The 14,027-nt window shown below is 38.2% G+C and overlaps 1 protein-coding gene across 1 annotated transcript in view; it reads left to right on the top strand.

Annotated features, from left to right (window-relative positions):
* Positions 1–13,577, top strand: part of HNRNPLL (heterogeneous nuclear ribonucleoprotein L like) — a 31,744-nt gene extending 18,167 nt beyond the window's left edge. Inside the window, exons 5-13 of the mRNA XM_033054703.1 lie at positions 1,636–1,732; positions 1,828–1,900; positions 5,780–5,851; positions 6,769–6,986; positions 7,152–7,273; positions 7,899–8,100; positions 8,959–9,016; positions 9,133–9,231; positions 10,353–13,577. Coding sequence (XP_032910594.1) covers positions 1,636–1,732; positions 1,828–1,900; positions 5,780–5,851; positions 6,769–6,986; positions 7,152–7,273; positions 7,899–8,100; positions 8,959–9,016; positions 9,133–9,231; positions 10,353–10,408 — 997 coding nt within the window. The 3' untranslated portion in view covers positions 10,409–13,577. The remainder of the gene's footprint in view (positions 1–1,635; positions 1,733–1,827; positions 1,901–5,779; positions 5,852–6,768; positions 6,987–7,151; positions 7,274–7,898; positions 8,101–8,958; positions 9,017–9,132; positions 9,232–10,352) is intronic.
* The last annotated feature ends 450 nt before the right edge of the window (positions 13,578–14,027 follow it).

Raw genomic sequence — 14,027 nt, 5'->3', positions numbered from 1 at the left:
GTGATTTTGAGACAAAATTATTCTTAATTTCTGTCTAAGATATGTTAACTTTTATTTTTTTGTATGTCTGTAAGACAAACTAGTATTTACACATTTCATCTTTGTAGGAAAATGGCATCATCAGCAGTGGTTGATAACCACATTGATAGTCCCTCAGACCTAATAACTGCAGACATGAATTCCTGGCTTCTGCCTGTGTTGGTACTCAAGAAATGGGTAAGGGTTTGCAGAGGTGCAGTTTGTCTTCTTCAGACTCTTCTAAAATAGTCCCGGTATGTTCTGCTTGTCTTAGTATTTTGACATTATAAAGCAAACCCCAGCTTAGGCATCCTTGACCTTAATTCTTGGGCATTGTGTGTTGAAGAAATTCCCTGCTCTCTTATCCCGCTGTTTACTCTATTTGCAGCCTTAAGTTGTTCTTGGGTTGAATGTTTAAAATTGTTGTGTGTTGCTGTGGTTTGTGAAGACCAAAGTCTGATATGATTAAACCTTAATTTATGAAACTCTAACCGCCCTCTTCCTAAAGCTGTATTAACATCCAATTTTTAGCTGTTACCTGGACAAAATTTGCCAAATTATTTGGCATTATTTTGTGATTTCAGATGCTACCAATGTGATGGCTGCATTGCTGATTTTCCAGGCAAAGGGAACACCTTCTATTAAATCAAGCTAATTGCTATTTATCTATGTAGAAAACTTAAACTGTATGTCCTAACAGACAGTAATTTGACTTACTATATGTGCTAAGTTTGTCGTAAATGGAATTGTCAGGATCAGATGACTTGCACAGTTGAGGGTTATTCTTCATCTTATAAGAGATTAGGGAAGTTGTGGGGAGGATCCTGCACACGCTCAGAAACCACCATCCTTATGTCCTTTGAATTAAGTTCTGTAACATGCGTTTTATTGAAAATGAAACCAGCCAGCAATTGAAAGAAAACTCACAAATGTGAATGAAGAAATGCAGCAGCAAGGTAAACAGTTTGGGGTGGCAAGGAAAGTAAGCTTCAAGACAAGCTTTATCTGAAATCTTATAGATCTGGGAAGCTTAACTTTCCTAATTTTTAAGTTCCACAGTGAACCAGAGTCACTTTGGAAGAAGTTGTGTTGCAGGAATTTGGTAAAACCAAGGCACATTCTGTTGTTTTGGACTTACTCTAAAATGTCAATAACTGATATCAAGACGTGGTGCAAAAGGTCTGTTCTGCTGCAGAGCTCAGCCTTTCTGACACCATTTATTTTTGTGTATGGGTGAGATCATGGGTTGTGATGTGCCAAGGCTCAGGCACATTTTTCTGCTAATCACAGAATTAGTCTTGGAAGATGGGGAGCATATGAAATAACTTAGGTTTTGGAGCCTGCTACATGCATCTGCCTGTTGTATTTTTTGAGGCAAGATGATTATTTGTTCACTCAAAATCTCACTTTTAATTATGTGGGTTTTTTGGCTAATGAGCTAAAAAGGATGTACACTTAGGGTTTTTTTCTGTAAAGTAACTACTGTGATGAGTTTGTGTGGAGTTATTGTAGTGCATACAATAGTGAAATACCTGAAGGCTACAAAAGTTAAGACTTATCAGATAAAAGGGACATGAATGAGACACCTGGGGAAAAGATCCTTAACATGATGTGTATGTTTGAATCGGTATTTTGTGCCCAGAAGGCGAAGGCTGCACTCAATGGAGCAGATATCTATGCAGGATGCTGCACACTAAAAATTGAATATGCAAGGGTAATGCTTGGACCTTCTCTTTTAATTTTACTTAAAAAATTTAAAATGCATATAGTCAAGGCTTAACCTCTTTCACTTTTACTTTATTTGAACAGCCAACTCGACTTAATGTCATTAGGAATGACAACGATAGTTGGGACTACACTAAGCCATATCTGGGCCGCCGAGGTAGGTTCTGATCCATTCTCACTGTAGCTGTTTGACTGTACTAATGCCAGCCCTTCACACGTGGTCAGGCTGTGTGGCAACAGTCCTTCCAAAGCAGGCCAGTGCTGCTGGAGGCTGTGCCACCGCAGGGAATTCACCCTGAGCCCTAGTGCCCCCTACTGCCGTGTGCTTGAGCCACTTAGTGCAACAAGGAGCCCACACCTCCAAGCACCTTCGCAGTTCTCAAGGACTTGCATTTCTCCAAGCAGCTCTCTCTCTTTGGAGGAGAGGAAACCTGGCACAGACTATTACTTATAAACTACAAACTTGCACACTGCTTCTCCTTCGAAAGGATTCTTTTCCCTATGTTGGACAAGGCATTAAGAAGGATAGAGGACTTCAGCAGGCTGACTCTACACTTCATCATGCACCACATCGGCATCAGCAAAAAAAAAACCCAAACAAACAAAAAAACCCTCTGAAAAACCTCAGACTTGCAGTTCACCTTGTCTGCATACTGCATGCACCACCACCACAAGTTTTTAAAGGAGGACATTTTCAGTACTTCAGATTTGTATGGGATGAATAACATGATAGACTGTACCCATTCTGTTCAAGTTTGTATGTATGCTGGTCTTATTTCCCTTAAAATTACCACTGAAAAATCGAGAACCTCCAAAATTAAGAACCTCTTGTTGATATCATTGACATTGTAATCTTTTTATTACTTGCTGTATGTGAGAGTTGCATTCAGACTTAAAAGTGTAAATATTGTTTAGTAGTAGGGAAATTAAATCCTTATACACAGATAGTTGGAGCAGTGCAATACCAATAAGTCCCCTCAGCTATACTTAAGTGATAAAATAGGGAGATTCATAATTGGTACAGGGATACTGTCTCTTAAGTACTCAGCTGTAAAAATTCTCAGAGCTTAACTCATGTCAGTGGAAACTATGATTATATATGTACAGTCAAAATGCTGTCTAGCCTAACTCCTGTAAAGTGTTTATTTAAAAATAACCAAAAATCTGTAACTCGAGTGCAGTGTTCAGTAACCTATGTACAATAATGTGTTCAATGTAAAGTTAGAAAAGTGAAGACAATGTGACCAAGATAGAGTATCTACTTATCAAAGGCTACATGAGAACCAGGGCTTTGGCTGTCTTAAGAGATTTTCACTTTCACAGTAATTCTGCAGAGACACTGGGCTTGTGAAACTATTGTACAACTAAAAACTTAGAGCTTGGCTTTTCAAAATGAAGTTCTTGTAAAAAGTTAACAAGGGAGCTACAGTATTGGTTGCAGCTTGTAGATTATGAATTTTATTTGGATTCAATTTTTTTCTCAAATTCTTGAGTCAAAGGCATTCTGAAGAAACTAAAGAACAAGGAAAAAAATGTAAAGGTTTGAATTTGAAAAATTGAGTGGATTAATTTGACTCATGTATCTTTTGATCATTGCAGTGTTGGAGGTTGACTTGTAACACTGTGCATCTAAATGCATTAAATAATTTGTCTGCAGATAGGTATGACTGTATGAACTAAAACTTCCCCAAACTTGAGCAAACAGTGGAAAATGAAAAACTCAGGATAGATGTGGCTTGCTCTTTTCAAGAACTCTGCTCTTTTGTTTTTTTTTATTACTGTCTCTGTTCTCCATATATAAGCACCCTAGTACACACAAAAGGAAAAAAATTGGACCTGTATTATATATATATCTATCTCAATCATTACATACTGTATGTAGCATGATTTTTCATTTACTATTATCCACATCCATTTATGTGGACAACAGGAATATAAATTGTTGAATGAACAGTGAAATGCACTTGAGAAAACAAGCATCTAGAGCAGTTTCACCCATAAAGTAATCCAGGAGTTGGGGTTTTCTTTGAAAGAGTTTGTGCATTTGTCCTTCAACTTAGTCTTGCAGCAGCATTAGTTGGGTTTTGAACATTGTGTGACCTGAGCTGTAGGGCTCTCACTGCAGCAAAGATCTTATCCCAAAGGAATTTCATTCCAAGGACAGACATGCCAATAAATCCTTTCAGAATTTCACACCTGCCTTCCAAATGTTAGGAAGGAAATGCATTTTACTAATGATTTTTTTAAAGAACTGTTTGTAGTTCTTTATGGTAATAAATTGCCCACAGTGTTTCTCCACTAAAGTAAACTTCCTACCAAGTGTCTGCTGCTATGAACTCATATTGCATTAGATTGAGTGAAATAAACCCACTTGACTTAGTATTCTATTTGCCTTTAGCCAGAAATTTCAAGCTGTAATTTGGAGCATTTCTTTTGCTGCTAATACCAGCTTGCTCAGTGACTCAAGGACTTGATGTAAAAACAAAACTAAAAATCAAGGAACCCAAGCTTAAATAAGATTATAAAGAACCTTTCCTTTCAGAATTATTTTTAACACAGGTCAGTTCTCATGTTTCAATGCTTGTTTACACAAGTATTTGTACTGGCACAATCCAGGGACTTTGTTCAAAGAAGAAACAAGTATGGAGCAAGGAGAGACTTGCACCACCACAAGGAGGAAATATTTGTCAAACGTTTCTCACAGAATTCTTTATTTGAGTATATTTTATCATGAGCAGTTTAAAAGCATTTATTTCCACAGATTGGAATTACAAAACTGATTTTTCTGAAAGATGATTACTGCATACAGTTTAAATGCTCAAAACACTTGACCTGACTGCTCATTTGCTTACTAGAGCCAAGAACCGGTACTGTTACCATGAAAAGGGAGTGGAAAAGTAAACTTGACAACAGTAATCCTGCTTCTATATATTTGAAAGTGCTCAGGACTGCTCTCTCTTCAGATTTTACTGCCAAAGTAAATATCTGACTTGGAACCTGGCCTCAAAATCCTGAGCAGAAAGGGCCACATGTTTTCATCTACCACTGTTGTGTAATCAAATAGTTCCTGTTTTTTGGGGGAAAAGCTCCATCTGCATTGGGCTGGAGTTACTATTTTCAGCAGTCATACTTAAATTTCCTGACAATTGTTGTAAACTGGTAAATACCATGCCCCATCTTTTTAATGTGGCTTTTTTTCTTTAAATTGTAAGAAAATTGTTGCTTGCCACAAAGAAATCTGGGAGTTTAGATTTTTTTGTCATGCAGCATGGATCTTGATTGGAAAAAACAGCTTTGGCTGTGAGGCATCGCTTCCCTCCATTAATGTAGACCCCTTGCTTAACTTTATATCCTAGAGAACTGGGTTTTCTTAAAGGATTGACTGTTGTTTAAGTGCATTACTCAGTGATGCTTTCCTTCAGTTGAACTGTTATGTGCTGCTGATAATGCCACAATGTGCAATCCTTTCAGCACGCCCATAAATCAGTAGGTGTTCTGTAAATATATATGTACACATATGTAATGCTCTCTGTTTACTGATTATGAAACCATGTAATACAGGTTGTTGTTGGCTTTTGCTGAAACTTCTTGAAAGAAGCCCACTTTGAAAATGTGTTGCTGTTGAAGCTAATATTATGATTCAGGTACTGTCTTTCAAAAGTACTGCATTTCAAATTTGTTTTAAGAGACACATGGGTAAATCCTGCTGTATGGTGTTTTCTATACTAATGTGTGGTGTATGTTTAGGAGAACTATTGGGTATCTCCATAAACTTTAAATGTCTGCATCTCCTCATTGGCCACTGCCCCCAGTCAACTTAAGTGCAATTTGTTATACAGATGGTAGTCTTTTAATTTTGGTGTCCCAGGGCTACAGCTTGTGTTTTTAGACATAGAGTGAATGAGAAATTGTTTATAAAATTAACAAGGACTCAAATTACTTTTTCACTTCTTAACTAGAAGCTTTGTGTCTTAACTGGAGAAATCAAGTGCCTGGTTGTGCATACTAAACTGGTTTCTTTCCCTTCCCACGTTAGACAGAGGGAAGGGCCGGCAGAGACAAGCTATTTTGGGAGAGCACCCATCATCCTTTAGACATGATGGCTATGGTAAGTAACGTGGGATGACAGCTGGTTATGATTTCTTACATGCTCTGTGGAGTTCTAAATATTTAATCAATGCTTGGCCGTGGTTCCCTTCAGCATGAGCAGTTCACCTGCAGTGCTGTCAGTCTGCCTTCTGCGACACTGCTGGTTCAGTGAAATCCACGTGCACTCATTGCCTCACCTCCTCCTGTCACCCAAAGCATTCAGCTCTACAGGTTTTTCTTTAGAAGAAGTTTCCTTTCAGTTGCCATCACCCTGGCAATGGGTAGAAAAAGATATCTGGATTGGGAAAGCAGTTTTCTTCTAGAAAACTTCTACTTGGCTTATGTGAATTTCACAATATTTTTATCTCAGAAACACAGGGATCCTCCCCTTGGTCTGTAATACTGACATTTTCTATGAACAGAGGTATTGCTTACTAGTAGTGTCTCATCACTAAAAGAAAAAAAAAAAAAGGAAATTGTCTATTTCAGTGAACCTTGTCACTTTATCTGCATTAGTGTGGGGTTTAAGTATTCCTGCTACTTCCAAATGACCTTTTTGTAGAAAGGCAGGCTTCTGACTTAATCTCATGTCTCTGGGAAAAAGAGCTGTGTCATCTCCTGACCTCTGTCTCACTCCTTTTGATTTGTTTTCCTGACTTATAATATGCTTTCTCAGTGTCATGTGGCTCTGTAACTAGATGGGAATATTTCTGAATGTTGATTTTAATAATTTCCTCTGATAACTTTATGTTCAAATGTTTTGCACACTGCAGGGAAGATAATGATTTTTGTAATTACTGGGATATCTTTTTTCAGCAATTGCTGTAGCCTTCTACCCCTCCTTTAAATATGCATTATGTATGTGGGCTTTGATGCATGATTAAGTAGTGAAGATTATCTCAAACAACATAAAAACATGGTCTCTCATCTCCTTAGGCTCCCATGGTCCTTTGTTGCCCTTGCCAAGCCGGTACCGAATGGGATCTCGGGACACTCCAGAACTCGTTGCTTATCCGTTGCCACAGGCATCCTCCTCTTACATGCATGGTGGAAATCCTTCTGGGTCAGTTGTCATGGTTAGTGGGTTGCATCAGCTCAAGATGAACTGTTCAAGGGTATTCAACCTGTTCTGCTTGTATGGAAACATTGAGAAGGTAAGGCATAATTTATTAGAAACTTGGAAACAGCTATGGTTCTTACAAATGCTTTGAAAAAAGCCTTTCTGAGATAGTCTAAAAATATATCCTAATGTTTTATAAAAAACTATTGGTTGAGATCTTTATTGCAATGTAATTTTTTTTTTACCTTATCCGTCTTAGGTGAAATTTATGAAGACTATTCCGGGCACAGCACTGGTTGAAATGGGTGATGAGTACGCTGTTGAAAGAGCAGTCACACATCTCAATAATGTCAAGTTATTTGGAAAGAGACTTAATGTCTGGTAAATATGTTTTATCAGATTAATAGCCCACCAGTGGGCAGATGGAATGAGGTTTCAAAGGGACAATATCAAATTACTCTGTTAACTTTGTTGGAGTTACGATTTCCAATTGTGCCTGTTTATTTTGGGTTCAGCTGAAGGAGGGTGAATTTATGTTAGATATTAAGAAATTCTTTCCTGTGAGGGTGGTGAGGCATTGGCACAGATTGCCCAGAGAAGCTGAGGATGCCCCATCCCTGGAAGAGTTCAAGGCCAGGTTGGGTGGGGATTTGAGCAACGTGCTCTAGTAGAAGCTGCTCCTGCCCATGGCTGGAAGGAGAGCATCTTTAAGGTCCCTTTCAACCCCAACCACTCTAACATTTATTACTATTTATAATTTTATTTATTTACATTCATAAAGCATGTTGTCAATACATGGATTGGCCACTAATAAGCTGCATTCCCTAACGTGTCTTATCCATTCTTTCTGCATTTTTTTAAGGAAGGTGTCAAATCCAAACCATCTTGTTGTTACTGTATTTATTTCAAATTATTTTAAAGAAATATCAGCTCTTTTCTAGTTAGATAATAATCTGCAAAGTAGGATAGCCTTAATTATTTAAGAAACTTTATCCTTAAATTCCAGTGTTTCCAAGCAGCACTCAGTAGTTCCAAGCCAGATATTTGAACTGGAGGATGGCACGAGTAGTTACAAGGATTTTGCCATGAGTAAGAACAATCGCTTCACCAGTGCTGGCCAAGCATCCAAGAACATCATCCAACCACCCTCCTGTGTGCTGCATTATTACAATGTTCCCCTGTGTGTGACTGAGGAAACGTTTGTAAAGGTAAGCACTTGGAGTGCCTGACATCCAGCACTCTCTGGGCTCTGTCCTGGCTTTTCATGGTGCTGCTTTTAAAAATTAGTAACTGGGAGGGTTATAGCAGAGCCACTGGAAGACAGCTGTTCCTTAAAATACATTTGTAGCCCCTCTGGATATGTTCACAATTCTGGAGTTACTGTCCCAATTTTATTAATTTATATTTTCTAATCCGAGAAACAAAATCTTGAAAATAAAGTTGAGCTTAATGTGGAGGATTTTTGGGGGAGAGGGAAAAGACACAAAGCCAAATACATTAAAGTTAGGACTACAACTCACAAAGGATTTACTGACTCCTGTAATGACTGCTAGGATGTTTTGGAATGGAGACAAGCATGCACCTGGGACCTTTGGCACAGTTGTATCCTAAATGAACTCTGGATGCAGTAGTGGGCCTCTCTAAGTGGAGGCAGTGGTAAGATTGCTGACAGTTCAGTGTGTTCTTTTTCAGTTCAGTAAAATATATTTTTCCAACTGTCTGAAAGTGAACACTGGTTCCCAAGTGGTGTCCTTGTGTGCACAACTTCAGAGCTACTGTATTGGAGTAGGAATGTCAAAAAGTAGAACTTGTTATTATTTAAATATGTTTTTGGGGATATTAGTGATATCACAGATACAAGAGCCTTGTTTTACACACTACAGAATAGTATTCTAAAGAATTACCAATCTAAACATATTTTTTTAATTATTTGCCATAAATTCTTGCAAACTGTCTTAAAAAGTCAGAATATTCATTTTTATGTGTCTCTTCCAGGAACTTGGAATTTTTGCTAATTTATGTGCACTTTGCTAGAGTTTTACCTCTTAATTTTATTTTTGTGACAGTTATGTGAGGATCATGAAGTTCTCAGCTTTATTAAATACAAAGTGTTTGACCCAAAACGTAAGTAAAATTTCCCCAGTTTGGGAAGTTACTTGATTCCAGTTTTGATCTGAGTATGCACTGTCAGGAGATGTTACTGATCCCATCCTTCCCATTTTTATTTCTCATTTTGACAGCTTCTGCCAAAACACTGTCTGGTCTGTTGGAATGGGAATGTAAGACAGATGCAGTGGAAGCTCTCACTGTACTTAATCACTACCAGATAAGAGTCCCAAGTAAGTAAACTTTCTTAATTTTACTGCTAGATTTTTTTTTTTTAATGGAGAAGGACTTTAGGGTTCTGGTAGCCATGAAAATGATCAGAGGGCTCCTCTCTTGTTAGGAAAGGCTGGGGTTGTTTAGCCTGGAGAAGAGCAGGCTCCAGGATGACCTTATGGTGGCCTTCCAGTACATTAAAGTGGGCCGATAAAAAAGAGGGAGAGTGACTTCTGACAGGAGCAAATAGTGGTAGGACAAGGAGTAAGGGTTTTAAATGTTAGGAAGATGTTCTTGACTGTCAGGCTGGTGAGGCACTGGCACAGGTTGCCCAGAGAAGCTGTGGATGCCCCATCCCTGGAAGTGTTCAAGGCCAGGCTGGATGGGGCTCTGAGCAACCTGGTCTAGTGTGTGGCATCCTTGCCCATGGCAGGAGGTTGGAACTGGATGATACAAAGAGATGATCCCTTCCAACCAAACCCTTCTATGATTCTTTCACAATAAATGTAGAGAACTCTGCAATGTCTTGAACAGAGGATTCTCTAAGTTACTCAGCTCATTGCTCTCCATTTGCTGCTTCTGTAGCACGTTTCCTTTGAAACCAGCAGAAATTGTGAAGCCAAGCTGAATTTAGCTCCAAACTAGCAAGAATAGAGTGGAGTGAATTCACTTGTTAAACAAGTACACAACAGGCCAGGTCTGTGCTGAACAATTAAAACAGTTTAGTGGATTAAATGGAATTTTTCCAGGTTTTCCCAGACATAATTTTGAATCCAGGCCAGTGTCTAATATGATTTTAAACTACCTCCTCCTAACTGTTATGAGTTTATCTCCTTGTGAAATGTTAACAGTTTAAATCTTTTCTATTCCCCCACTCCTTTGGTCCACCTTCTTAATAGTGGACCTCAGGGGCAGAATGTTTTTGAAGGTAGTATGGATAACACACTCTTCACAATTTCAGTTTTGTCTCAGTTTGAAGAGGTGGTAACAGCAGGAAAGCTTTTTTTTTCCATGTGAAAAAGGCAAACCCTAGTGGAGGTGTGATTGTGAAATGTATGGAACTGGTGAACTTGCCAGGTTGTGGAAGGTAGATCAGCAGGAGAGCTGTGCCCACGATGTGTTCTGTGTTGTCTCCTCACAGATGGCTCCAACCCTTACACCTTGAAGCTTTGCTTCTCTACTTCATCCCATTTATAGACAAGAGGACAGCATGTTAAAAGCTACGTTCACCTGGATTTGCAAGTTAAAAACTACACTTCGTTCACAAAGCTCTAAAGTGGTTGTTCTAATGTTGCCTTGTTTCAACTTAATTCTAATATCTTTTGTCTTGTTTTATAATAAATGGATGTTCCTTCATAAATACAAACCAGATTTTTTTTATTTTTGCCTCTGAGAAGTACATGTTGTAAGCTTACTACAAAGTTTGTATTTTGTTAGTGTAGTATCTTCAAATGTCTAAAGAAGCACCAGTAGGGTAAACAAGATTGTTTCTTTTCAAAAAAAATGAAATATATTTGCATTTTCAAAATGTTAAAGATTAGCAAGTATTTTTCCATTTGTAGTCTTAATTGGCAGATAGAACTATTACAGCAGAATTTTAAATGTAGAACTTGTTTTTCAGTATGTTAAGTAGTGAAGTATGTTGCAATACTAAAAAGAAGCTTGTATTTATAAAATGCTTTGATCGGGTTAATGTTGCACATACTGAACTTTTAGTAGTGTAGACTTGATTTATCGTTCAAACTGAGCTAACATAGAAAATTATTAAGTATGTACATGTGTATGGTATTAATTCATACTTAAAGTGGTTTTGTTTTTTTTTTTAAAAAACTGATTTTCCATTTGCATTAGCATGATGCCATCTACAGCTAGTCCCACCGTAGGGGCCTTTTAAAAATTAAAATTGCAAGCCTGTATCAATGTGTTCATCCTCATTTTCCATGATTTAAACTTAAATCTTTGGTGTTTAGCATATCCTTTTGACTCTTTTTTTTAAAGCAGTGGTTATGACATACTAAATTGTAAAAGTTATGGGGGGATGACAACATGCATCGCAATAGAAACCAATGTGGTAAAAATTGTTAAAACAAAAAGAAAGCCCCCACCATATCCTTTCATGTCCCTTAACTGGACAGTTAATTCAATGTTTTCTTTTGTCTAAATAATCTTAAACATCTGTTACGACCCTGAAAGAATTCATTGGGTGAATATTCTTGGCTTGTCTGTAATGATGAGGTAATCTCAGTGGGATTCAGGTAAAATAACTTACTCTGCAATGTGAAATTAATGAGATGAGAAATCTTTCACTTTGGAGAAGATGATTTGTTCTTTCCCAGTACTTTGAAACCTGCCTTCTGGAACTGGAGTTGTGTGTTTTTTGGGCTAAGCCCCCAGAAATGGGAATCCAAGCAGTGGAGTCTGGGAGCTGTTGTCCTAGGCTCTGTGGGTGATCCCCTATCTGAATTTGCAGTGGATTGTTGAGGGCTTCTTTCAGTTCTGTTCTTAGTTATTGCAGAGAAGTTACTTTATCAGCTATTTTATGCTTTATCCTACAAGTTCTTTTTTGTGTCTTTATGGATGTTATCTATATCCATCCTTTATGCAAGATGATTTGTGCAGAGTGCTTGACCTTGAGAGGTTATGTTGTAGGATGTTTACAGGCTGTGGGCGTTGCACATCTTTTCTTTAGAGATTGGATTTTCCCCATTCTTAATTTCAAGGCAAATATTCCTTATCATACAAGGGAAAAAATGTGTCAGTTGTCCTTCAGGTTTTCTCATCTGCAATTATTCATTTTTGCCCTGTCTACCTCCATTTTGTTCATGCTTCAGGTAATGAGTGTTTTAGGTAGTCACATCAGGCTTTTAATTTGTCTGAACTGGGAGCTGAAAACCAGCTGCTCTTTGGCAGCTCTTTCAGCACAGGGTTTGGAATAATGCTGGCCTCCTGTCTGTGAGGTGGCAAAGAGACTTCCATTTTAGGGACACTGCTGAGACTTTCAGCCTCAGTGCTCTTTCCCCAGAAATTGCTTCCAGACAGCTCCAGCACAAAAGTCCCCGTGCCATATCTTGCTGCTAGTGAAATGCTCTGTGCTGCTTAGTGTTTTAATTGTAAAAGATCTCCCAGTCTGTTATTTCTCTTTTATCAACTTGAATGTTCTGTGGAATCCCGTTTCTTCGGTCATAATTTCCATTGCTGGTTGTATTAATGTAGTTCCAGAAGTTGTTTATAGTTGAGCATTAAAAATAGTCTGTTTTCAAATTGCAGTGTGGGATGAGTGACCCTTAAAACATTCAGGTTTCATCTAAAAAAAAGAAAAAGAAATGCACTTTAATGTTTTGGTATCCTCAGTGGATCACAGCATTCAGTGCCTAAGATGTTCAGGTGAAAAGCATCTTTCCTGTGTCTTCCCAGATCAAATGGAGCATGGTTCTGAGTATACTATAGAGGACTGACTTGATAGCAGCTGGAAGGCCATATGCCCCCTGTGCCATGTGGGGCAGAAAAGGAGACTGAATAATTGTGCAAGCTTCTTTCTCCACAAAATAATCATCTTATTCATGAGAATAGGAAAGATTCCTTGTTGGTATTTTGTTGTTAAACAAAAATTGTTAAAAGAAAGCAGTGTTTTCTCTTGGGCCTACAAGAGTGGATGCTTGTCCTCAGGAAGGAATGAGGTTGGTCTTCTTCCATACACGAGCTCTGTGTTCGCCTTTAATCTTGCTCTTTAGAACAGAGCCCAAGCAGTGGGGCAGGTGAACAATTAGTTGCTCCAGAGGGAGTGAAATTTGTCTCTCATTTGGCAGTGGTTCTGCCATAGCTGTTAGATTAAAATTAAACCTTCAAGGTCTCTTAACGCAGGGTTTTTTTTCCTGTCTCGTTTCATAAGTCATACAAGCAAAACATTGAACATTGCTATGCACATTCCCTGTGTGTAAGCAGCTGTCATTCACAATGTATTATCTTCATGTCTGTCCCACTGTTTGTTTTGTTAGGTTTTGTTTGTTAGTGATGTTTTGTTTGTTTTTCCAGTTGATCACCTTTCATTGGGGGTAAAGATGTATTGAGGTTGAGATATGTTCCTCTTCTCATGGTACTCTGATTCTTGTTTATATTTATTTTTCGTTGTATGCAAGAAATGTGAAGAGTTGTTTTTTGACTTTCTATACCACCACAGCAAGATAGAGTGTATTGCTAGGGTGATGAAAAAGAGGTTTTAAAAGAAACCATTGGGGATGTGTTTGGGTGTCATGATACAACTGGATGTGGGGTCACTATCCTTTTAGAAAAGGATAATGTTTGGGGCAAGCTGGCTTGTTACTGGCTGAAACCCTTTTGTTGTAATTAAATGCGACTTGCTCCTTTTCCTGCTGTGTGTTTTCTTGTGAACAGCTCTTAAAGTTGTTTGAATGTGCTGGTGGCTTAGCAGGAGACATTCAGGCTCTTCTGTTAAATAATGCATCAAAGTCTGGGAACATGAACACTTCTTGCTCAATTATTTTTTTCATCCCAAGGATGTGTTTAAACATATTTGGGATTCTTTTGTGTGTTTCTCTTTTTGAAAATACCTTGCATTCCCACATCTGTAGCTACCAGTGGGTTTTTGAGCCATTCCAGGGTTTCATATCTACTTTATGTCTGTTTTTATGTCTAACAGTCAGAGAGAAGTGTGCTGCATGATTGATTTGTTGTAAAATTCAAATATCTTCTCAGTTGCACCATTAATATTGACACTTGTGGGGAGGGGTGATCAGATGTGCTCACTCCTGTGATAATGTGATGTTTCTAGGGTGCCATTTGGGTTCCTTAGAACCAG

Source organism: Catharus ustulatus, chromosome 3 (genome assembly GCF_009819885.2).
Source record: "Catharus ustulatus isolate bCatUst1 chromosome 3, bCatUst1.pri.v2, whole genome shotgun sequence".
In the NCBI taxonomy this organism is placed as follows: Eukaryota; Metazoa; Chordata; class Aves; order Passeriformes; family Turdidae; genus Catharus; species Catharus ustulatus.
The sequence above is the reverse complement of the archived record's forward strand: the minus strand, read 5'-3'. Positions and strand labels throughout refer to the sequence as shown.